At 35.6% G+C, this 26,097-nt stretch overlaps 1 protein-coding gene across 1 annotated transcript in view; it reads right to left on the bottom strand.

Annotated features, from left to right (window-relative positions):
• The window catches only part of CSMD3 (CUB and Sushi multiple domains 3), a 1,712,448-nt gene that overhangs the window by 113,334 nt on the left and 1,573,017 nt on the right, over positions 1-26,097 (bottom strand). The window contains exons 42-47 of the mRNA XM_060195764.1: positions 22,908-23,117; positions 18,945-19,133; positions 17,314-17,491; positions 16,359-16,504; positions 3,130-3,210; positions 1,630-1,743 (exon numbers count right to left, since the gene is read on the bottom strand). Coding sequence (XP_060051747.1) covers positions 1,630-1,743; positions 3,130-3,210; positions 16,359-16,504; positions 17,314-17,491; positions 18,945-19,133; positions 22,908-23,117 — 918 coding nt within the window. The remainder of the gene's footprint in view (positions 1-1,629; positions 1,744-3,129; positions 3,211-16,358; positions 16,505-17,313; positions 17,492-18,944; positions 19,134-22,907; positions 23,118-26,097) is intronic.

The following is a 26,097-nucleotide window of genomic DNA, read 5'->3' as shown; positions in this document are numbered from 1 at the left end:
TCTAGGGGGGGTGGATAATCCAGTCCAATTCTATTTTAATCAAATCAAATTAGCCATTTTTCAGAATTAGTGATTTGAGCTATGTACCATTCTGGCTCCTAACTCTTACACAAACTTAACAATGCATAATTATTTGCTATTAAAATTCTAGTAGCTCAGTACAAGCCACTATGGTTTTGTCCTTATGATAAAGTGACTTTGAAGTCCATGCCACACTGTCACTTTTGCAACTTTGCATGTGCATCAGCAACTTATACGGCCCACTTTCTCTATGTCTGTTCTACTAGAGTTAAATCACACTTGTAATTTGGGGACTCATAACTGTGAGGAAATGATCCCATCAAGCTTCTCTTGCTCCCCAAACAGTATAGAATTAGATGATTCTATGACTTAGCCTGTTTCACAAGTATTGTGTTGCTATAGGACTGCCATACCCCTTTCCCACGTTGCCTTCACAACAGAGACCATTTAACACCTGCTTTTAGTTTGTCTTCAGAGCTTCATAATTAACAGGTGCTTAGTATGTAAAATGAACACAGTAGTTAAAACCTAATGAACATTAGGTCAGCAATATAGCTTTCCAGGACCAAACCCACTTGGTTAAATGCATGCCCCAGCTGATAGCCTGGTTTCTATCTCACTGTGGAAGCTGTGATGTCTCTGCCATTCCTCCCTACCCTCTGTCATTGTTTCTGTATTCTGGCTTCTTTCTTTCTTCTTCTTCTTCTTCTTTTTTTTTTTTTTTTTTTTTTTGGTTATTGTTTGTTTTTTGGTTTGCCTCCCGGGGTTCTCTCTGGGGCTAGGTGGCAGTACTACTAATTCACTACTCTTATTGATTGTTTATTCCATTTTATGGACAAGCCATAGAAAAACTGAGAGAGGAGAGAGAGATAGATAGGAAGAGAGAAAGATAGACATCTGCAGACATGCTTCACTGCTGGTGAAACATCTCCCCTGCAGGTGTAGAGTCAGGGGCTTGAACCCAGATCCTTGAGCAGGTCTTTGAACTTCTGTGCACTTATCCCAGTCGCCACCACCCAGCCCCCTATCTTCTGATTTCTAATTGAAAAAAAGTCTTTCCTTGCAGGAACAACAAAATAATAAGATAAAATATATTCAAGTAAAGGCAATCAATACTGGAAGCTTTAATAAAGTTAATTCTTTTTTTGTCCATTTCCACTTCCAGTCTTCATGCAATAACAATGATAGTAATATCATTAAGGAGAAATGAATTTGAGGTAAGGTAGGAAAAAATAAACCTTGAAATATTAAAAACTATTTAATGTTAAATTTGAGGAATAGCATAATGAAAAATACAGTGAGGTGAATAACTATTCAGATAATTATCAGTTATGTAGTTAACATTTGTGAATTTTTTATTATTTTCTTAAATTTATTTATTTGATACAGAGAAATTGAGAAGAGAGAGAGATAGAAAGGGGGAGAGACAGAGACACCAGCAGCCCTGCTTCACCAGTCATGAAGCTTTCCCCCTGCAAGTGGGGACCAGGGGCTTGAACCCAGGGCCCTGTGCACTCTAATGTGTGTGCTTAACCAGATGCGCCACGACCTGGCCCCGAGTTTTTTTATTATTATTTTTTTTAGTATTGAATTAAACATAATTGTTACCTTGGCAAACTGGAGGTGCCCCATCCATCTGGAGTCTTTCTCCTAATCTGCATGTCAGAATTGCATTACCAACCAATGTAAATCCTGGAAGACACTGATACCTAATAATATCACCTATTATAAAATAAGCAAGAGAGAAAGAGTAAAGGAAAAGCTTCAGATAATCAGATAGTCAAAATGAACAGACTGATGTGCAATAGTCATTTTCAATCAGTGTAAATATTTATTGGATATAAGCAGGGATGATACTCAAAATAATGACATACTTCATAGGCATAGAATAATTAGAACTGACATCAAGAGTTGGCTACCATTAAGCCTAGACTAGGGCATACTAATTAGAGACCAAAAAAGAAATAGTATGAAAGGTAAGACATTTATCTTTAATACTATTGGTAAAGATAAGACATTTCTTAGCAATCTATCAAATGGAAACATTTCTAGTTAATAGCTTTTATAAGAACTGCATTGGCTGTTGATATTTCATTTACACTTCACAACAAAATCAATATGATAATAATGATAAAACCCTATTGTAGCACCATCAAAGTTTACTTCCTATATAATCTTTTCAAAGTATTTATTTATTTATTTTGGATTTAGACAGAGAGAATTTGAGAGGGCTGGGGTTATAGAGAGGGCAAGAGAGACATCTGCAGCCCTGCTTTACCACTTGTGAAACATGGCCTCCTGTAGGAGGGGACCAGGAGTTTGAACCTGAGCCCTTCCATATGGTAACATGCGTGCTCAAGCAGGTACTTCAATACCCTTCCCCTCCTATAATATATTTAAAACTGCAAAACATCTATTTGAGATTTTTAACCCTTATGATCAAATTGAGCATAGTTAGTCATTTCTAAGGATGTGGAAATCAAATATATTTTCTAATACACAATTTCAGTTCTCTATTCTCCTTAAACACAAATTCAAAAAGCAGCATTTAGAAATAGATAGTTGTAAAACTGCAAAATAATAATAAAATAATGATGTTTCAGAAACAATCAGCACATCAGTTTTTCGTTTGTTTGCTTGTTTTTATTGTTTTGTTGTCACTGGAACTTCACTGTCATGAGGCAACTTTTGCAGATAAAAAGAAACAGAGACAACGAGGAAAGAGAGAGAATGGAACCACAACACTATATTTTCTCCAGTGTAGAATGGGCTGGGCCCAAATCTGGGTGATGAAGTGGCAAGGCAGCCACAATAGCCAGATGTGCTGCTTGGCAGACCCCTGACACAGATATATGCTTGCAATTGCCATGCTATTTTCTAAGTGTACATTTTGAGAATATAGTCTTCATTCTTCTTGTTAAATTTTCCCTGACTTGTTGTTGTTGTTGCTGCTGCTATTGTCTTTTTAAAAGAATTCTAAACAATTTCCATCAATTCAGGTCAAAAGGATCTAAGGTAAGATGACACTATTATTGATTTCTCTTTCATTTTAAAGAAAATTTCTCTGTTAATTGCATGTTTTCTTTCAAAGGAAAGTAACAGACTTACCTATTTCAAACTCATCATCTTCTGTCAAAATTTCTGCATTGGGTACGGGTGGCGGAGGTTGGCATACTCTTAGCTGATAGGCTATAAAAAAAGACAATGTATTTACTCCAAATAGATGTGAAAAATTAAACATTAAAAGTTTACTTGTAAGAATATAAAACAATGCTTTAATTCATCAAGTTTCAATTATTTATTTTTTAAATGATGATGACATACATGAAAAATAAATAATTGCTTTGATGCCAAAATATCTTTTACTTTATATTTCCTAGTTCACATGCAAGACCTTCTTGTCACATATATCATAAAATCTTGGATTTAAATTCAAGCACTATGTTTATTACATACTATGTTTGTGATTAGGGCAAATTCATGGACTCTTAAAGCTTTCTCTAGAAAATGGAGCTAACTGTAGTTATATAAATTAAGAAATAAATAGAAATACTGGTAGAACTAATAGTACTAATATTAATAAAGGTAAAGTATGCAAATATTCTCTTGAGTAATGCGAACACTAAGTACTTATTATCAGTATATGGTAGGCACTGTGTTAGATTGGAGAAAATAGACATTAAGAACACAAATAAAGATGAATATGTAATTTCAAATTAGGATTATACCAAGAAAAAAAAAAGCTGTCCTGATCTATGAAAATCATTACAAGCAGATGTGGAAGACAGGTTTCAAAAGTCCATTATCTATTCAGCAATTTGTTTGGCTTTGTATATTAACTCTCTTTTCAGCTACCAGGTCCCAGATGCTAGCAGGATGCGACCAAACTTCACTGGACAGACAACCCCACCAACGTGCCTTGGAGATCCGCTTCCCCAGAGCCTTTCCCCACTAGGGAAAGAGAGAGACAGGCTGGGAGTATGGATCGACCTGTCAATGCCCATGTTCAGCAGGGAAGCAATTCCAGAAGCCAGACCTCCAACCTTCTGCATCATGCAATGATCTTGGGTCCATACTTCCAGAGGTTTAAAGAGTAGGAAAGTTATCAGTGGAAGGGTTGGTATACGGAGGTCTGGTGGTGGGAATTGTGTGAAGCTGTACCCCTCTTATCCAATGGTTTTGTCAATGTTTCTTTTTTATAAATAAAATTTTTTAATTCCATTATCATCCCATTAAAATAATGCCCTTTATCTTTACTGTTTCATAATAAACTGAAACATCACATTTATCTATGTCATAATCTTTATTATAGACTGGTCTATTCCCTTTTTATTATTATATTTATGTATTTATATATTGGATAGAGGCAGCCAGAAATCAAGGAAAAGGATGATAGAGAGGGAGAGAGACAGAGAGACATCCGCAACAGTGCTTTACCACTTGCAAAGCTTTCCCCCTCCAGGTGACATGTCTGCTTAACCAGGTATGCCACCACCCAGCCCCTAGTCTGTTCTGTTTCTTGGTAACCATACTTTTCTCTTTTTTTTTAATTATCTTTATTTATTGGATAGAGACAGCCAGAAATCAAGAGGGAAGGGGTGATAGAGAGGGAGTGATACAGAGAGACATCTGCAGCACTGGTTCACCACTCGCAATGATTTCCCCCTGCAGGTGGAAACCAACCGGGAGCTTGAACCTGGGTCCCTGCGCATTGTAATATGTATGCTCAACTAGGAGCGCCACCACCTGGCCCCTGGTAACCATACTTTTCAAAGTGTTGGTAGTAGAATATTTGATGCCATATCTAAAAGGTAATTGCTGTAAAATTTCATTATTATGTGATTTTCTTCCTACCTTCTTAAAACTTTGCCCACAGACAATTAAACAAGTTGTATTCACTGGTTTTTAGGATGGTGAAAGAGTAAAAAGTACATTAAATACATTGTTGTGATAATAAGTGTGAACTCAGTTCAGATTACTTGGACTTATAGCCAGTTTGGAACATTGGCAAATTTGAGAATGTCAGGCAAGTTGCTTATCTTTTGCTGTCCTTTTCCTCTTTTAAGAAATAGTAATGGAAGTCAGGCGGTAGGGCAGTGGGTCAAGTGCACGTGGCGCAAAGCGCAAGGACAGGGGAAAGAATCCCGGTGCCAGCCCCGGTTCCCACCAGCAGGGGAGTCACTTCACAGGCAGTGAAGCAGGTCTGCAGGTGTCTTTCTCTCCCCCTCTCTGTCTTCCTCTCCTCTCTTCATTTCTGTCTGTCTTATCCAACAATGACATCAATAACAATAACTACAACAATTTAAAAAGGGCAACAAAAGGAAATAAATAAATAAATGCTTTGAAAAAATTAATAAAAAAATAAATAAATAAACAAAAGAAATAGTAATAAGGGTAATTGTCTCATGCCATCTCCAAGGGTGGTTATAAAGATCAAGTGCATTGAAGTATGCAAAGCACTTGAAATACTTTCTGGCAACAGCACTTTACAAGGATAGGTTGTTACATCTGGGTAAAAGTTCATTCCTCCTAGATATTTGGTGTTCATAAGTGAAATGAAAACATTTGGTGAGGGGCTGGGGTTGGCATACCTGGTTACACATATTACAATACACAAGGACCCAGGTTTGAGCCGCCAGTCCCCGCCTGCAGAGGGAAAGCTTTGCAAGGGGTAAAGCAGGGCTGCAGGTGTCTCTCTTCCTCTCTCCCCATCTGTCTCTCCATTCCCTCTCAATTTCTGACTGTTTCTGGCAATAAATTAAATAATAATAATAAATTTTTAAAACATTTGATGAATTATTAATACTATCACCTCAAATTTCATTCTTTATTCATAAAAATTGATTTGAAAATTACTGAAATACTATTGAATAAAGTTTATGCATATTATCTTTGTTGGTAGGAGTAAGACATAATAAAGCAATGGCTTGAGGTGTACTAATTGAAGATGGTGACCGACAGTTAAACACTCTGCAGTTCACTTCTCTTTCAGAAGTTATTCAGATAAAACCAGGTGACAGCACTTGACAATATATATCCTCCAATTTGTGCTGATAAGTAAGCTTTCTACCCAGAGAAGTATGATCTGCTTTTCCTTCTGGAAGCAGAAAATGTTCATATATTGGCTCTTCCATGCGGTTAATGAACATTCGGTACATTTCTAAGAGTGCTTCAGTTTTCTTATATGCAAAATAAACATAAATGAAGTCTGAGTTAATATGTTATAAAGTTGTGACATATTGTTATTATTTCAAAGAGAAAAAAAGACTCTCTGCTTCTGGAGGGTAACATACGCATGGCTACTCTGATGGTACTTGAGCCCTAAGCACAGAAAAACTCAATATGATACGCTCTTACAAATGAAATATTATTTAAGATGTTAGTACCCATGCAGTTTTCTACAAAACATCACATTATTCATTTAGTTTTATTGATATTTAATAGGAAATGCTGCAACATATATATATATATAATATATATATAATAATATATATATATAATATATATATATTATAAAGTCCAACTTATTTTATAGTCATGGGTAGTATATATTGCATGGCAAATGCTAGAAGAAGATATATTGCATATGTCACTGGTGACAACTTGTTCTTTGTTGGTCATTATTTTCCTCTTATTGTTTATTTCCATAGTTTGGTTTGGTTTTCTGTGAATAATAACTATAAATATCTTTAATTATCAATTTAAATTATTCTACATGAAGAAAAATAAAAGCAATATGCTCTGGTCTGCTGTTACCATGGACCTGGTTTAGGTGTAACTGACAGGCTTTAGTCTTCTGTTGAACAAATGTATGGTGTGTGTTTATGATTTTAAAACACAGTAGTATGGAAATCCTAGTCAATATAAATTCATATGAATCATATGAACCACCTATTTGATTCACTTATTCCGTTCTTAATTTGGGGTAATGAACCCTGGAGAAAAGAGGTAATGTAGATCACGCCATGAATCCAACTATGAACTAAAATGAAATGATTAAATTGTGTCATCCATTTTTTTTTTTTTTTTTTGTCTCCTTGGTTATTGCTGGAGCTCAGTGCCTGCACTAGGAATCCACTGCTCTTATAGGCCATTTTTCCCATTTTGTTGCTGCTGCTGTTGTTGCCATTGCTATTATTGTTGGATTGGACAGAGAGAAATCGAGAAAGGAGAAGACAGAGAAGGGGAGAGAAAGGTAGACACCTCCAGACCTGCTTCACCACTTGGGAAGCGACCCCCTTGTAGGTGGGGAGCCGGGGGCTCGAACCGGGATCCCTACACCAGTCCTTGCATTTCGCGCCACCTGCACTTAACCAGCTGTGCTACGGCCCAGCCCCCTCATATACATTTTTAAAAAATATTTTTATGGGAATCAGGCTGTCGCACAGCGGTTAAGTTCACATGGCGTGAAACGCAAGGACTGGTGCAGGGATCCCGGTTCTAGCCCCCCAGCTCCCCACCTGCAGGGAGGTTGCTCACAAGCAGTGAAGCAGGTCGGCAGGTGTCTTTCTCTCCCCCTCTCTGTCTTCCCCTCCTCTCTCCATTTCTCTCTGCCCTATCCAACGACAACGACATCAATAACAACAATAATAATAACTACAACAATAAAACGAGGGCAACAAAAGGGAATAAATAAATATAAAACCATATATTACTTGTTTATTTATTACTGGATAGAAGCAGAGAAAAAATGAGTAGGGGATAGGTGACAGAGAGATAGAAAGATAGAGACACCTGAAGCCCTGCTTCACCACTTGTGAGGCTTTCCCCCTGAAGGTGGGAACCACGGGCTTGAACCTGCGTATTTGTGTCTGCAATGTGATCTCTTAACCAGGTGCACCACCACCTGGTCCCTCATCTAAATTTTTAAAGAAATTTTTTTTTGTCTTTACTTATCAGATAGAGATATCAGAAATTGAGAGGGTAGGGGAGATAGAGAGAGACAGAGAGACACCTGCAGCACTGCTTCACCATTTGCAAAGCTTTCCCCCTTCAGTTAGGGACCGGGGGCTGAACCTGGGTCTTTGTACACTATAGCATGTGCACTCAACCAGGTGCGCCACCACACCAGCCCCCCTCATCTAAATGTTTAACAGTATGACTATATACTAGTACAAACAAATAATAGTCTAAGCATAAAGAAGTCATGTTTTTCAGAGGCCAGGCAGTAGTGCAACGGGTTAAGCGCACATGGTCAAGCGCAAGGACCAGCATAAGGATCCCAGTTCGAGCCCCTGGCTCCCCACCTGCAGGGGGAGTTTGCTTGACAAGCGATGAAGCAGGTCTACAGGTGTCTATCTTTCTCTCTTCTCCTCACTATCTTCCCCTCCTCTCGATTTCTCTCTGTCCTATCCAAAGCAACGACAGCAACAACAACAATAATAAAAATGATGAACAGCAAGGCAACAAAAGCGTTGGGGAGGGGAGGCCTCCAGGAATAGTGGATTCATAGTGCAGGCACCGCCCCAGCAATAACCCTGGAGAAAAAATAAAGATTTTATGCTTTTCAAGGCCTACCTCTATAGATACAGTTTCACATTTATGACCAAAATGACAAGTTTGCACAATAAATTTCGAAGACACATTCAATCTGTGCTCTCTTTGGAGGAATTGTTTTCTTTAACATGCCATACCATTTTCTAATCAATAATTGCATAGAAACATCTTATTCTACACATCAGTATTGTTTGGAGATTAGTATTATTTAGATAGAGTCCTCCTTTTTTTCAGGAAGTCTTGTTCCTGATTTAACAAATTTGCTCCTTAAAATTTGCTTTAATTGTTGCATCTGGCATTTTTTTATTTTTAATTTTCTATTTTGTTTCTAATGAAACACCAAACTCAATTCTAGAAAAGAATGATGCACTTAGATCTATTTCAGTTCAACTGAGATGTTAAAGGTTTCCTTTTAAAAAGACAATCTTAGACTGGCAAATATCCATTCCTTCTCTAAACCAAAAATGCACAAGTGTGCAACCTTCCTGTCAAGTAAGGACACAGTACTGCTTAAAGTGGAAAAAACAGCAGTGTTCTATGTACCCTTGTAAATTCCAAACTTATATAAACTAATAAACTAATGTACTTCTGTTATTATCCATCTTAGTTCAAAGATGATAATTTCTTAATTGAAGAAGTTTGGGAAGATGAGAACATTGATAATTACATGTTCAGTTACTCGATTCTAGCAATGTTAATTCAAAAGTTATGTAAGCTTTAACAGTGTCATCCGAACATAGTTAAATGTTTCATTTGTCCTGATAAAAAGTAAAAAATAATTAGAAATTTTAAATATTTCATTAAAAGCATGATTGGGCACTGGCATAACAGATAGGTAAGTTTCAGCAGTACGGTGCATAATTATGAACATCACTTCGGCTACATTAGTCTTTTGTTGTTGTTGTTATCTCCAGGGTTTCTCTGTTCTGAAACATTTTAAGAAACAGAACAATAGAAGCAAGGAGGGAGGGAGGGGAGGAGGGAGAGAGAGAGGGAGAGAGAGAGAGAGACAGAGAGACAGAGAGAGACAGAGACAGAGACAGAGAGAGAAACAAAGGTAGATAGATGATGGATGGACAGACAGACAGACATGCAGACAGATAGACAGAATCTATAGCACCAGAGCTCCCCTTAATAGATGGTGACCAGGCTTGAAGCTTGGTCATTCATGTAGCAAAGCAGTGCACTAAGTGAGTTATTTTGCAAATCATGAGACAATGCTCAATTTTGGATTTAGAGATGACACTGCCTCTTGAGAAATAGTGGACTAACAAATGTTTACTCTCAGTGTGTCTGTAGAAATAAAAGCAACACACTTACAACAAACAAATATACTGTGAAATATTAATTGTCCATAGAAAATTACAACATCAGCCTGTTGAATTGAGTTTCCCATATGTCAATAGATCTTTAGTGCTACATGCATCAGAAAATGAAAAGTAATATTCCAAGGATTTCTTCTCTTTGTGACTGAGTTACTTGACACATTAGTAGATATCTGAGTACATCACTAATGACAATTTGTTATTTGGTGGTTTATTTATTTATTGCCTCCAGTTGGTGCTGGCACTACAAATTCGCTGCTCCTGGTAAACATTTTTATTATTTTTTATTATTACTAAACAGAATAGAAAGTAATTGAGAGAGGATGGAGAGATAGGAGGAGAGAAAGAAAGACACCTGTAGACCAACTTCACCCCTCTGAAGTGGACCACCTGCAAGTGGGGAGAGGGGGCTCCAAGCCAGGTCCTTGTGCCTAGTGATATGTGCACTTAACTGGGTATGCCACCACCTGGCCCCCTTGTATTTATTTTTCTATTCCTGTTTACTACCATAGTTTGGACGGGGTTTTGCTGTGAATAACTATAGCTATCTTTACTTATCAATTTCAGTTATTCTATAAATTGAAATGAAAGTAACATGCACTTGTCTCCTCTAGGCTGGAGCTGGTCCAGCTTGGACTAATAGACTATGGTTTCCTGGGGAACAAAGACAATTTCTTTTGTAAAATATTTAACTGGAGGTATTAATGGATTACAGTATACAGTTGTTGATACACATGTAAAATTTCTCAGTTTTCTGTAAAACACCCACACGCCCAGACTAGGTTCTATTTTATCATCATCTACAAGAGTCCCTATTCCCCCGCTCCTAAATCCTCTACTTTGGTGCAATACACCAAGCCCAGTCCAAGTTCTCCTTTGTGTTTCCCCTTTCTGTCCTTCGTTCTTAACTTCTTAACAGCTAACATCAATCAACAAAACTCTGACCTATCTGAAACAAGATACCGCAAAACCCTTTCATGGTTATGTCTGGGCATAGAAAACACCAAATGACCTAGAATTATCCATATAAGCTAACATGAGTAAATGTTGCTTCTGTATTAATTATAGCTCAAATTATGTTCCCTTCCACCTTTGTGAGGGAAAAAAAAAGAGGAGAAGGAATACTCCATTATGAAACCACTCTAGTCTCTAGTTGCTTGAAATCACACAACTCAAGAGAATAATCATGTTTCTTTGAACCTTTTCCAAGTCTATGTGCATAGCTCAATTTATACAACAGACCTCACCAAATACCCTCCTACTAATGCTACTGAGTCAAGCAGTGTATCTCACTTGATACAATTAACAAATAAACCTATTTATTTATTTATTTTCCCATTTCCAAGACTTCATTGCCTCAGACATATATATGTGTGTGTGTATATGTACATATGTATATATGTATATATATATATATATATATACACACACACACACACACACATATGTATATATGAAGGGGTAGGGAGAGAAGGTAAGATATCACAGCACCACCACCACCAAAGCTTCCTCCAGTCTCCTGCGGTTAGACTTGTACCTGGGTCTCACACAAACTAAAACAGGCACTACCAGGTCAGTTATCTCGCTTGGCCCCCTGTTGTCCCTTGTCAACATTATGTTCCTAGTGGACTTTGGCTATAGGCTAATAGGAATATATTGTAGAAATAAAAATATGTAATATCAATGTGTATACCGCTATAGCAAAATTCAAAATACAGTATTTCCATGGCATCCAGTCATTTGGGTAGTAACAAATGGCATTATTTTTTCCTCAAAAATTCATTATTTTGGAGCTTCAGCTCACTAAAATATATGAAATCTGGATGCTGTCCATAAAGGTTATCTGGACATAAAACAATAAAACAGGTTGTGAGTTCAATATTTCAATGAAATGTGAAAGGAGGTCAGGTCTTTAGGTAGTCTGAGGTAAAGAGGTCACACAGTTAAAATACAATGGTGATTTATGTTTTATATAAACTGTTTCCTCATATATGTAACCATCTCTTTTCAGATAAAGCTTTGAGTTAAATACACTTGGGTTAAAATACAGCATTGATTGTAAATGCTATAAAGGTGAACATGAAAAGAAAGGATAATATAACTTTAGAAGATGACCTAAAAAGACTATAGGTCCTTTAGATATCTTTTTTTAAGAAAAATTTGAAAGTCAGTATATAATCAACTCATTCTCTTCCAGAAATAACAGTAGCAAATGACAATTAAAAATATAAATCACTGGGAGTCAGGCAGTAGCGCAGTGGCTTAAGCGCACGTGGTGCGAAGAGAGCAAGGACCAGCAGAAGGATCCGGGTTTGAGCCCCGGCTCCCCACCTGCAGAGGAGTCGCTTCACAAGCAGTGAAGCACGTCTGCAGGTGTCTGCCTTTCTCTCCCCGTCTCTGTCTTCCCTTCCTCTCTCCATTTCTCTCTGTCCTAACAACGACGACATCAATAATAACTAGAACAATAAAAAACAAGGGCAACAAATGGGAAAGTAAATAAACATAAAATTAAATACATATATATGTATAAATCATTTAATTATATACTTGCTAAGAAAATATTCAGTATGGATGTAAACTTAGGCTTGGTAAAACTAGTAGTAGAAAAATAGGTGCCTTGGATACTGAGTATCATCTCAAAATATTATTTAAATGGCCTACTTTAGATCCCTTTCACTGCTATGCATTGGAGCTGAACAGCTCTCTTGTCTCTCTCTCTCTCATTTTCTACCTTATATAAATAAGGGAGTCGGACGCAGCGGGTTAAGTGTATGTGGCGCGAAGCACAAGGACATAAGGATCCTGGTTGGAGCCCTTGGCTCCCTACCTGCAGGGGAGGCACTTCACAGGCGGTGAAGTAGGTCTGCAGGTGTCTTACTCTCCCTCTCTGTCTTCCCCTCCTCTTTCCATTTCTCTCTGTCCTATCCAACAACGACGACATCAATAACAACAACAATAATAACTACAACAACAATTAAAAAAACAAGGGCAAAACAAGGGAAAATAAATAAACATTAACAAATAAAAATTAATTAATTAAAATAAAATTGAATAAATAAATCTTCCAAAATTAAAGTGTCTATTTCAAATTAATAAATTTAATTTCCTAGCCTATAAGCTTCCTACTGCTGTTGGCAGAAGTCACACCTGAGTCAAAGATGCAAACTTCACACAGTAACTATAGCACATTTGCCACCTATTGAGAGGGTCTTAAGTTGTGATAAACCTATCAACATACCCATGTTAGCCTATAGGGTAGAAGGGTATTTTTTAGAAAGTGGTAGGACCTATCATATTGCTAAATATAATTCTTGCTAAATATTTTTAGAGAAAGAAAAATCAGAAAGGCAAGGATGAGTATGGGATGACTGCACTTATAAACAGAAGTTGAGAAAGAAGAACAGAAAAGGTTTACATATCACAATAATATACATATATATATATATATATATATATATATGACAGGTCAAGTTGAGGACATTGCTGATATCCAGTAAGAAATCAAAATTTTAGCTATTATTAATAACTGTTACTATTATTGTCATTACCTAAAAAGTGATCTTTTTATTTTAACTCCAGGCATCACTTTGATTTATTATTTCTCTGACCTTTTATAGGTCACATTTTTTTCTTTATTAAGATAAGGATAATATAACTATCCTTCCAGAGTAATTTCAAAAATTGGCATGGAAACAGAGAAATTACCAAACACAAAGTTCAGAATTTGTGTGTGTGTGTGTGTGTGAATGATAGATACTTGTATAATATCATTACTATACAAAGTCATTGTATGTAATATGTAGTAAAAACATTATTTAATTAACTTTAAGGAAGTCATTTATTATGAAGGAGTATTATTGTTATTTGTCATAAACAAACTCCAACTTCACTATGGCAGGCCATAAAAATATCACCTTTGGGAAATTATAATTACAGCAATACAGAGAGAGATAAAACATTTTTTCAGATGAAGAAATATGATATCAGCGATAAAGTGTCTCAGCATTTATGCTGGTCCTGTATTTTTACTGCACAGAGCTTGCATTTTGAAAGGCATTTTATGAATGTTATTTTTGATCATGAAAGACTTTATGAAGGTGATGTTTTATAAAAGACAGATGGTAAGCTGAATCTCATAAAGTCAAGTTAGAGAGAAGAATAACTGCTTTTGTCCCTTTTAGAACACATTTAAAAGTATTTCTAAATGAGATTTAAATGATCCATGTGATCTTAACGGAATATATGAAGTGACTGATCTGTTCAGGTTTAGAAACTACATATAAAAGTCATAGCAAAACCTGACTTATAGTGCAGTGCATTAATAGAAGGAAGTATTCAATCCATAAGGTAATTTAAGGATAGTTGAGTAGGGTTATTATCAATAAGCTTACAATGGCATTATAATATACTGTCACTTTATTTTATTTTAAAAAAAAATAAAGTCATAAGCTCAATGGATCTCTATTCAGCTCTAAAAAAAATGAAATTCTGCCATTTGCAACAACAAATACAGTCAGAGAGGTCAAAATGCTTAGTGAAATACTCAGTTATTTCACTCAACTATGGTAGATGAAGGGGGAAAAAGATGGGCAAATAATACAATGAAACAAAAACAAACACTGACTAGCAGTAAACACTGCTTAGTGCATACAGATGGTGACTCCTTTTTTATTATTATTTTATATTTATTTATTTATTTTCCCTTTTGTTACCCTTGCTGTTTTTTCATTGTTGTTGTAGTTATAAAAAAAATAAAATAAAAAAAAATAAACAACCTCCCCATTTTTTTAAACATATAAGAATTTATTTTGGCACTAGTATATAGTAACCGAATGTGAGCACAGGGTATGAATGTTGTATTTTTACCCGTATTAAATTGTATAATTTATTTTTACTAATTTTAAAACAAGAATATTTTTTCCTTTCTGTAAAAAAGGAATAGACATATATCTACATAGTTTACAATTTTTTTTTTTTTTGTGGAAAGTTGTCACTAATAAAGCTTAAGTAAATTTAAACAATTTAAAAAAACTTGAACACACACTACCTACAGTAAGAATACAATTATGGGAGTATGGGATGATCCCACTCATCAACAGAAGCTGACTAAGAAGATCTGAAAGGGAAACTAAAAGCAGGACCTGATCAAATTGTAAGTAGGGCACCAAAGTAATAACCCAGTGGTGAGGGGTAGACATATAGCTTCCTGGGCCAGTGGGGGGTGGGAGTGGACGGGAGGGATGGGTCACTATTCAATGATAAAAATATAAAGGGCTCAAAAAGGTGAAATGTTCATCTATATCCTCACAAAAGCGCTCGTAAATATTAAACTCACAAGACATAAAATAATATGGCACACTGGAATTTTTCTTTCTTATTCTAATGCTAATTCTAGTTTTTATCACTGGGTGAGTTGAGCTTTATTATAGAAATAAACTAAAACATAATTTCTATTGAGATATATTCATCTATCTACTTAAATACATATTTTAAAAAGTTAATATCATTAACAGAGAATGTTGAATAATTCTCTATGAAGAAGAAGCATAGAAAACTCTTTAGAAATAAGTATTCCATGGGCATCAAGCTATGAACTTAGTGATTTAGAATAGACACTTAAAAATCTAAGGATCAAGAATTGATACAGTTTTGAAGCAAAAGTATAAATGAATGAGTTAAATCGATTCTAGGATTTAAATTATTAGATATTGATTTTAGAAAGACCCAGTGTAGGGGCTAGGAAGTGGCATACCTGGTTAAGGGCCTGGGTTCAAGCCCCCTATCCCCACCTTCAGGAGGAAAACTTCAGAAATGGTGAAGCAGGGTTGCAGGTATCTGTTTCATTCCCTCTCTACCTCCCTCTCCCTTCTCAATTTCTCTCTCTCTTCATCCAATAATAAATTAATTAAAATATTATTTTAAAAAGTGAAAAAAAGACCCAGTGTAGGCTGAACAGATTAAACCTTTTGTAGTGAAAACATCTATTGAAATTTTAAAATTACATGTAACTAAATATGAACAGATTTTCCATGCAAAAATGATTACTTTCTATTGGACAGTTACTGATTTATTTGCTCCTATAATTACTGACATATTTATTAAATATTTCCATTTGCTCACAGTTCAGTGTCCCTAAGAACTTATTAGATATTATTCTTTACACGTATTTATTTTAAATTATTTTTAAAGGTGTTACAAGGGACCAGGCAGTAGCAGTAGCACACCCAGTTAAGTACACCTATTACAACTGTGCAAAGACCCAGATTCAAGCCCCTGGTCTTCACTTGCAGGAAGAAGGCTTCACAAGTGGGGAAGCAGTGCTGCCAGTGCCTCTCTATCTCATCTTTCCTTTTTAATTTCTCTCTGTCTCTATCCAATAAATAAATAATGTAATAAATTTTAAAGTGTTGCATTTAATTACTTCCCAATAATTTGTGAACTATGTATTACATCCCAGCTTTCTGGGACAATTTGAAAGAGTTCTAAATGAAACTGAATTTCTTAGGTAATACCTACCATGATAACTGAGCACAAAGAAGCCACTTGTTGTGAAATCACTGTGGAATTTGATCAGAATCTGATTTGAAGTGCTATAGACTGATTCCAAGGCAGTATTGCCACTGAACTGCCCTATCTGAGGCGAGTTTTGGTCTGGTCCATCCCTAATTAAAGAGACACAAAACAGGGTCCGGGGAGAAATTAAGATTAATTGTTTTTAAAAAAAATATTTATACCAAAATTAATCCAATTATTACAAAGATAAAGAGGTAGTATACAAAATAACCAATAAGTAAGTTTAAAAACAGACCTAATTTTTACCAAAAAGAAATATACCTCTGTTAACTACCATCAACACATTTACTACCTTTAGTTTCTTACCAACTTACATCCTCTTAGATGCTTGAGGTTTGCCCTCTCCCTTTATTTTCCTCAGCAATAATTTTCAGACTCATAAACTGGTAAATCTAGAACCTTAGAATATTAGTAGCTCTATTAAACATTTGTCAGTCTTTACACCAGAGACTTACATTATAACCCATTTTAAACTAAAGATGTTTTTATTTACATAATAATAACTGAAACATATTTAGTAGTAAATGAATCCAGAAACCCAAAAGCTATCTTAAATAATATAACATAGACATTTTTACATTTCGCTGGTTTTTGAAGCAGACTACCTATTTTATACACATTCTGATATTAATATCCTGACCTCCTACATTAATAACAAATCTTTGATCGTTCATCTACTCTTTGTTCTAAGTATTCAACTATGCCATGACCATTTAAACCAAACTCTCTTTTTCTGTTTGTCTTATTGTACATAAATTCATGCGATCACCCTCAATTACTCACAAGAATTCATATTTCACATAGCAGTTTGTACAGAGAAATGCAGGACAGCTTCACTCCTTTCTTGTTGCACCATTATGTATAACTCAATCAAGCAATAACGATAGTCCTAGCTTACCACACAGTAATGAAATCATAGATTGGCTCTGTTTGAAGGACAGTAAAATTGATGTAGATTCCATTTCCAGGGGGCACTCGCACAAGCCAAAAACAGTCTTGGAAATTTGGATATTCATCAGGGTACCCAGGTGAGTAAATAGTGCCATTCATCGCAGTTATATTTCCTCCACACAGAGCTACAAAAACAAAAGAAATCAAAGGGGAGAGAGAGAGAGAGAGAAGAAAAAAATAACATTAAGCTTATGAAATATTCATTTCATAGTCTTAATTAACATCAATTGTGTCATGTATTTATTCACTTATAATATGCAAATGAAGTTAACATAGCCCCCCTCCCGAGAAATGTGTTTTTAGCTATTAGTATTTGATTTAACTACATAGCTAGTATTAACTAGCATTGGATTATTAGATCACATTGTCTTCTCTTTTTCAAATACTTTTTTTTTCCCTCTAGAGTTATTACTGGGGTTTGGTGCCTACACAGTCAATCCATTACTCCTGGAGGTTATCTTTTTTCCTTTTTGTTGCCTTTGTTGTTTATTGTTGCTGTTGTTATTGTTGTATGTCATTGTTGTTGGATAGAACAGAGAGAAAATGAGAGAGGAGGGGAAGACAGAGAGGGGGAGAGAAAGACAGACACCTGCAGACCTGCTTCACTGCCTGTGAAGTGACCCCTCCCCCCGCAGGTGGGGAGGTGGGGAGCTGGGGGCTCGAACCAGGATCCTTACTCTGGTCCTTGCATTTTGCACCATGTGCATTTAACCTGCTGTGCCACCACCTGTTGCCCTAATACTTTAATTTTTTTTTATAATTTTTATTAGTGATTTGATAATGATTAACAAGATTGTAAGGTAAAAGGGGTATAATTCCACACAGTTCCCACCATCAGAGCTCTGTGTCCCATCCCCTTCACTGGAAACTTCACTATTCTTTATCTGTCTGAGAGTATGGATCAAAATTCTTTATGATGTGCAGAAAGTGTGTTATTAAATTTTTGCCTTATGTGAGGCCTAATAAGTGATTAAAGTGATTCTTAAAAGAATTTTTCCTTCTTTTTATCAAGGAAATGATATTTTATAAAAGTCTAGGTAAATTCAAAATTTCAAATCTCCACAAGATATTAAGGAAAACAAAAAATCATGATGAAATACTCTAGATTTAGGGGCAGGACATAGGTTATTTTGGCATGTAAGATTGCTATTGCAGTCAGTCTGGAAGGTGGTACATTGTACAATTTAATTCTCGGGACCATATATGTGAGAGGGATTTGTCTCTTTTTCATCTTTTCTCTCTCACAAACACACAAGTAAATATTTTTAAAGGGGGATTACTATGAAGTATACACATGCATACACACCAGAACACTCATATGAGAAATTGAAGTGTTAGTCAACTTTATTTTCACTTTCAACAAAGGAGCTTAGAACTACTGCCAATAGTGATGACAGAGTTATTCCTGATGGAATAACTGTGAGATTTGGGGTATCAATCATATTTCTTCAAGTGAAAAAGAGATTACCCATTTCATATACTAGCTACTTCAAAAGAAAGACAAGAGTTTCAAAACAATAACCATTCAACATGATAATATCATCTAAAAGGACAAGAAACTTCAAGTTAGTAGCATACCTTCACACCTTGGAAGTGGATGATTCCAATTACGACTCACTCCATGAAGGCAAGTGAGAGCTGAATTTCCAATAAGCGTGTATCCAGGGAAACAGTCAAATGAAATCGTCTGACCAACAGTAAAATCACTGCCAATTACAAAGCCATTTCGAAATGGGCGTGGATCAGGACAGCTTTGCAACTGATAGGCTGGAAAAGCGAAAAAGAAAGATGTGTTAACTTTCTGAATTTTGAAAGAGCATGAATGAGTAGTATTTTGAATTTGCAAAATTGATGAAATGCTGGTTGCATTTTTTTCCTAGCAGTGCAAGTGGGTTAGTAACCTTTAACCAGAAGGGTTAGTAACATTTATATTCATGTCTTTGACTTTCCTACTTATTAGGACAATTCATAAAATGCATTTCATTTCTTCAGTCAACTATTGTAGTCTCTTTCTTTTTTTTTTTTTTTCTACTAGCTTCCTAAATGACATATTGGATTATTAGGAGCCACTGATCTTCCTTGACCTACTGTAGCTGCTGTTTTTTTTTTTTTATTTCTTTATTGGGGATTAATGATTTACAGTCCACAGTAAAATACAATAGTTAGTACATGCATAATATTTCTGTTTTCCACATAACAATTCAACCCTCACTAGGTCCTCATCCACCACCATGTTCCAAGACCTGAAGCCAGAAAAAGAAGGAAGAATATGGGATGAAATCACTCATAAACAGAAGTTGAAAAATAAATACAGAAGGGAAAACACAAAGCAGAACTTGGACTGGGGTTGGTGTATTGCACAGAAGCAAAAAGACTCTGGAGTTATGGGAAGGGTTCAGGGTGCAGTCTATTTCAATTACAACATTGAATGGAAATGTAAACTACTTTCCAGTTCATGATTTTAATTCAACAGTTTGCTCGTTTACAGAAAATTCAATTACTTTCTGGCTACATCACATGCTTGAAGAATAATATAACCATGTGTAAGCCTAAACTAGACCACTTATGAATTTTCAGTAATTTTTAATCTATATTAAATAAACAAAAATATGCATCTAATGAGTGTTTCTAAAGGAGTTAATTACTAATATAGAGTAATATGTGATACATTTATTTCTAATATGAATTTTATACTTATTTACTGCCACTGTAATATAACTGCATATTTATTTGTTCATATTATTATTATTCTATATTGTGCATAAACTCAAACTCCTGTGTGTTTTGTGTATTTATCTCAAATTCTTGCACATTGCCTTTTGAATCATACTTAGCAAACTCTGTTGACTAAATTTTGAATATAGGACCTGTGAAGCTATTCATGTACTATAAATATCTAAAGTTATTTTAGAAGTTCAGTGTTTTGGTTTTACAATCAATAAAAAAATAATTTACTAGCATTTAAAGATATACTGGGTATCAACCATAAAATTCTAAAATCCCTAATCAAAAATTACATCTGAGGCTGAATAAGTTATTCTGTTGTTTATTAAAATTATTAATTTTATACTACAGAGTTCATAATAAATTATTATATTTTATTTTTTTCTACTAGGATTGTTACTACTGGAGCTCAATGCTTGCATGACAGATCAACAACTCTTATTAGTCTTTTCTTTCCTTCTCCTCCTTTTCCCTCCCTTCCCTTCCCCTCCCTTTTCACTCCCCTTCTCTCCCTTCCTCTCTCCTCTCCCCTCCCCTCCTCTCTCCCTTCTCATTCTTTTTTTCTTTGATTAATACAGAGATAAATTGAAAGGGGAGGAGTATATTAGCATGGTAAGTTGTGCCCACCTGTCTCTTAAATATACTGAATATTTTTCGTCTATATTTTTCACTTGAATTAATAGTATGCACATACAAATATCAACACCAAATCATCTTTATTCTAGTAGAAACAATATACATCTTTTGATTATTAAGAGTTGAACTAAGGAATCAAACACATGCATCCAAAAAGATCTGTATATACCTATGTTCATAGCAGCATAATTAGTAATAGTCAAACTTGAAAGCAACCTAAGTGTCCAACAACAGATGAGTGGTTAAGAAAGTTGTGATATATATAATTGAATATTACTCAATTATTTAAGAATGATGCATTCATGTTCTTCACCTCATCTTGGATGGAGCTTGGAAGAGTCATATTAAGTAAAATAAGCCAGAAAGAGAAGGGGGAATATGGGATGATTTCACTCTTAGAGAGAAGCTGAGAAATAAGAACAGAAAGCAGAAACCCAAAGTAGAATTAGGACCGGGTTAGATGTATCTCATCAAAGTAAAGAAATCATGAGGAAGAGGAACTTTCAGATCCTGGTGCATGGTGGTGGAGGAGGAGATAGGCTGGAGATAAGAAAATCTTTCAGAACACTGAGAAATATTACATCTGTACCAACAAATAGTATCTATCATCAACTATTACACCCCACCAATAAAAATGTAAAAAAAAAAAAGACTTCAACTGTAGCATTCTAAATTTAAAAAATGTATACAAATATCACTTATATTTCAAACACAATTTTCAACTTAAAAAGGCTCATAGTGGGAGTCAGGCAGTAGCGCAGTGGCTTAAGTGCAGGTGGCGCAAAGCACAAGGACCGTAGGCATAAGTATCCCAGCCCCTGAGTCCCCACCAGCAGGGGAGTCGCTTCACAAGAGGTGAAGGTCTGCAGGTGTCTATCTTTCTCTCCCCCTCTCTGTCTTCCCCTCCTCTCTCCAATTCTCTCTGTCCTAACCAACACCGATGATATCAATAACAACAACAATTATAACTACAACAATTAAAAAAAACAAAGGCAAAAAAAGAGAAGGGAATAAATAAATAAGGCTCATAAAAGGGGGCCAAGTCACGGCTCACCTGGTTGAGCACACAAGTTACAGTGCATAGGGACCCAGGTTCAAGCCCCGGCTCCCCACCTGCAGGGGCAAAGCTTTGCAAGTGGTGAAGGAGGTCTGCAGGTATCTCTCTGTCTCTTTTCTTCTCTATCTCCTCCCTCTCAATTTCTCTGGCTCTAGCCAAAAAATAAATGAAGATAATAAAAAATTAAAAAGATATTTATAAATATTAAAATAATTTTTAAAAGGCTCATAGAGAGATATTTGACCTTGTGATAATTCATACTATGGTTATATCATTCTATGCTTTTTTACCACTAGTAAAGAAGTGTAACAACACACAAAGCTTAACAATTCAATAATATTCAGTCATGCAACACTTTAATATTAAAAATATGCCTAATATAGTATGAACATCAATGTGTTTATCTTAAATATCCATGGCCATAAACTAAAATCAAGTAACAATTTATCATTATAAAGTAAAAATATATATAATTTTGCATATAACATACAGTTACTACAATTTACCTTTTCAATATACTTATTCTGTTAGAAAAACAAAGATAAATCTTTCACATCATTTTTTTAACCATAATAACATTTGACTTTTTATGTTTATTTATTTTTCCCTTTTGTTGTCCTTGTTGTTTTTTATTGTTGTTGTTATTGATGTCATCCTTGTTGGTTAGGACAGAAAGAAATGGGGAGAGGAGGAGAAGACAGAGAGGGGAGAGAAAGACAGATACCTGCAGACCTGCTTCACCGCCTGTGAAGCCACTTCCCTGCAGGTGGGGAGCCGGGGCTCAAACCGGGATCCTTTAGCTTGTGCTTCGCTTAACTGGCTATGCTATCACCTGACTCCCTCACATCAGCTTTCTTTGATTAAGTGTCTTGCCTTCTCTTGCTTAACTTGCTTCTTTATTTGAACAAACACAATCATTTTGTCCATTTGATTAGGATTTTCTAAGATATCAGAAAGGCATCCCTATATTGTTTCATGAAAACCACAGCATAAGCTAAAAATCTTCCTTTTGAAGTTTGTGTGGATTTATGGTCTTTGTCTCTTTTTAAAACAAATTGTAGAAATTATTCAGTGTTAGACTGATGTCAGCTAGTGTGGGTATATAAAAAAAATACTCCTCTTACCTTGGTAGACAATGTGGAAGCCTTGTTTGTTCTGTGAATAATCACTGTGAAAATACAAGCTGGTTTCATGGGTGGTGCTAAATAGAGAAGATGGAATCTGAGGACCACTCAGCCGACCAATAACAGAACTGGTTTCTGTTGATCCACTTCTTACTTCCAAATAATCATGTATAGTTTCTGTAGAAAAATTTACAAACTGGATATGTACACCTAATAAAGAAAAAAAAAACAATATTACTTTGGTACTTTTTGTAACCACAATAAACAAACACACACTAACTTAGATGTACTTAGATACATTTCCATTTATGTAGAGAGACATATATACCCATGACAATTAGCTTCTCTTTAGTAAAAAGTAAAAGACAACTGCTCTTGAATCTAACAAACAAGATTTTCTTTCATTTCACTACAATGTCAAAAAAGCAAAATTAATTGAGAAAGATTTTAATGGGTCTTTAACTATATTTTAAGTTCTAGTAACCATTTCATTTTTTAACAAGAATATTGATCAACTCTGGTTTATGGCAGTGCTGGGGATTGAATCTGGCATCTCTGTTGCCTCAGATATTAAAACCTGTAATTCTGATGGTACCCATCCTCCACACATACCAGTAAATGTTTTTAATTAATTAAAATAATCTAATTTTAAAGATAAAATGCCACTCATTAATTTGTATAATTTAATTTGATCAATTTGAGAGCAAATATGACTGTAACATTTTACACATTAAAACAACCTGATTCTATGAATGCATTAGAAACTGGTCTTGTACATCCTGCCCAGAGCCCTGTACAGATTTCATCCCCATCAAAGTACCAATAAAATTCTTTAAAAGAATAGAACAAAGGCCTCAAAAATGTATCTGTAACCAAAAAATCCCCAAGATAGCCAAAGGAAAAGACCAGAGGCATTGCACTATCTGACCTTAAGCTATACTTCAGAGCTATAATAATCAAAACTGCCTGTTCTGGAATTGAAATAGACACACAGAACAGTAAAACAAAATTGAATATCCAGAAATAAGCCCTCACATCTACAATCAGCTAATTTTTAACAAGGGGGCTCAAACTATTAAATGGCAATAGAAGAGTATCTTCAACAAATGGTGCTCTGAAAATTGTATTGAAACATGTAAGCAGATAAAGTTGAAACATCGCTTATCACTATGCACAAAAGTCAACTCCAAGTGGATCAAGAGCATAAGACATTAGGCCAGAGACTTTCAAATACATAGAAGGAAACATTGTCAGGACACTTCATGACCTAAGTTTCAAAAACGCCTTTGAGGATTCAAATCCATCAGCAATGAAAACAAGCCAATGGGACTACATCACACTGAAAAGCTTCTACACAGCAAAGGGTATCACCACCCAAACAGAAAGACACCTTACAGTATGGGAGATCTTTACAGAACATACATCAGACAAAGGGCTAATAACCAAAATACATAAAGAGCTCACTAAACTAAGCACCAAAACTACAAGCAACCTCATTCAAAAATGGAGACAGGACATGGACAGAAATTTCACCAAGGAAGAGATCCAGAGGGCCAACAAATATATGAGAAGGTGCTTAAAGTCACTGAAGAAAAATGCAAATAAAGACAACAATGAGATACCACTTGACACCTGTGAGAATGTCATTCATTAGAAACGATAGAAATGATAAATGTTGGAGAGGATGTGGTGAAAAAAGAACACTTCCTCATTGATGATGCGAGTGCAAAATGGTTCAACCACTGTAGAAAGCAGTTTGGAGACTTATGAGGACCTACCTTATGACTCAGCAATTCCTGTCCTGGGGAATTACCCAAAGGAAACAGAAACACCTATCAGAAGACATCTGTGTATACCTATGTGCATAGGTTATCGCCAGAACATGAAAGCAACCCAAATGTCCAATATCAGATGAGTGGTGAAAAAGAGTTCGGTAGTTATACATTATGGAATACTATTCAGCTGTTAAAATTGATGCAGTTGTCTCCTTTGCATCCTTCTGGATGAAATTTGAGGATATCATGTTAAGTGAGATAAGACAAAAAGAGAAGGACAAATATCCAATGATCTCATTTATTAGTGGGACTTTACTTTGTGATAGGGAGGTAGAGCACAAAGTGAAACATGACTGGACATGAGCAAAACAAAGGACTCTGGGGAAGGAGAGGGAGGGAGGAGAGGGAGAAAACTCTGAGGACCTGGTACATAATGAAATTGTATGTATGTGTTAATGATTCCACTATAAAGCATTAACCCCCTAAATTAAAAAAATGTAAAAAAAAATAGTCTTGTGACTAAAAAAAGAAAAAGAAAGAAATTTGTGGGGTTTTTTTTTTACTTGTGTGTGTATGCCTGTGATTTTTTTTAACATTTTATTCATTTATTTATAAAATAGAAATTTTGACAAGACCGTAGGAGAAGAGGAGTACATTTCCACATAATTCCCACCACCAGAACTCTGTATCCCATTCCCTCCCTTGAAGCTTTCCTATTTTTTATCCTTCTGGGAGCAGGGACCCCCGAGTCATTATGGGGTACAGAACATGGAAGGTCTGACTTCTGTAAATGCAGTAAACAAGTAGAAAGATCTAAAGAAGATACCATAAAGTACCTAATCAAATAGTTTCTACTTAGACCTAGACATCCTCCTCACCTACTTCCTATTTCACTTCCCTCAATCACTCCAAAGCTAACCTTGTCAGACAAAGTAAGGATTACAAAAGCTGGATAAGGGCAAGAGACTGGCATACTTTAATGATGACTCTTTGGTCACTACCAGGCCACCCCATCACCCAGGGCCCTAGACAGGGAGTCCTGGGATTCCCACACAGACATGATGGGCCTAGACCTCTAAAAGATCAGTCTCTCTACTGCCACTGGTCATCTCCATCAGGGGAAACATAATGGACCCTTTTGTGGGCCCCAACGGTACCTTGCTCTCAGTGTGGATCAACAATGGTAGGGACAATTCTATTCTTCGAAATTTGTCTCTGATCTACAGAGGACAAGTTAACTTTTTCAGATTGTCATTTAGTATTTTGCTTGTTAGAAGATGATGTCAAATTTTATGTAATAGTCTCACTAATGCCAAGCTAGGCTTTTGTTACTTGTGGCCATATAGTTAAATAGCCTTGATATATTTATAGACATATCAAAATGAGACAGTGAAACATCTCTAAAAAAAGAATCA

This window comes from Erinaceus europaeus, chromosome 1 (assembly GCF_950295315.1).
Source record: "Erinaceus europaeus chromosome 1, mEriEur2.1, whole genome shotgun sequence".
Taxonomy (NCBI): domain Eukaryota; kingdom Metazoa; phylum Chordata; class Mammalia; order Eulipotyphla; family Erinaceidae; genus Erinaceus; species Erinaceus europaeus.
Note: the sequence above shows the minus strand (reverse complement) of the source record. Positions and strands in the feature narration are given on the sequence as shown.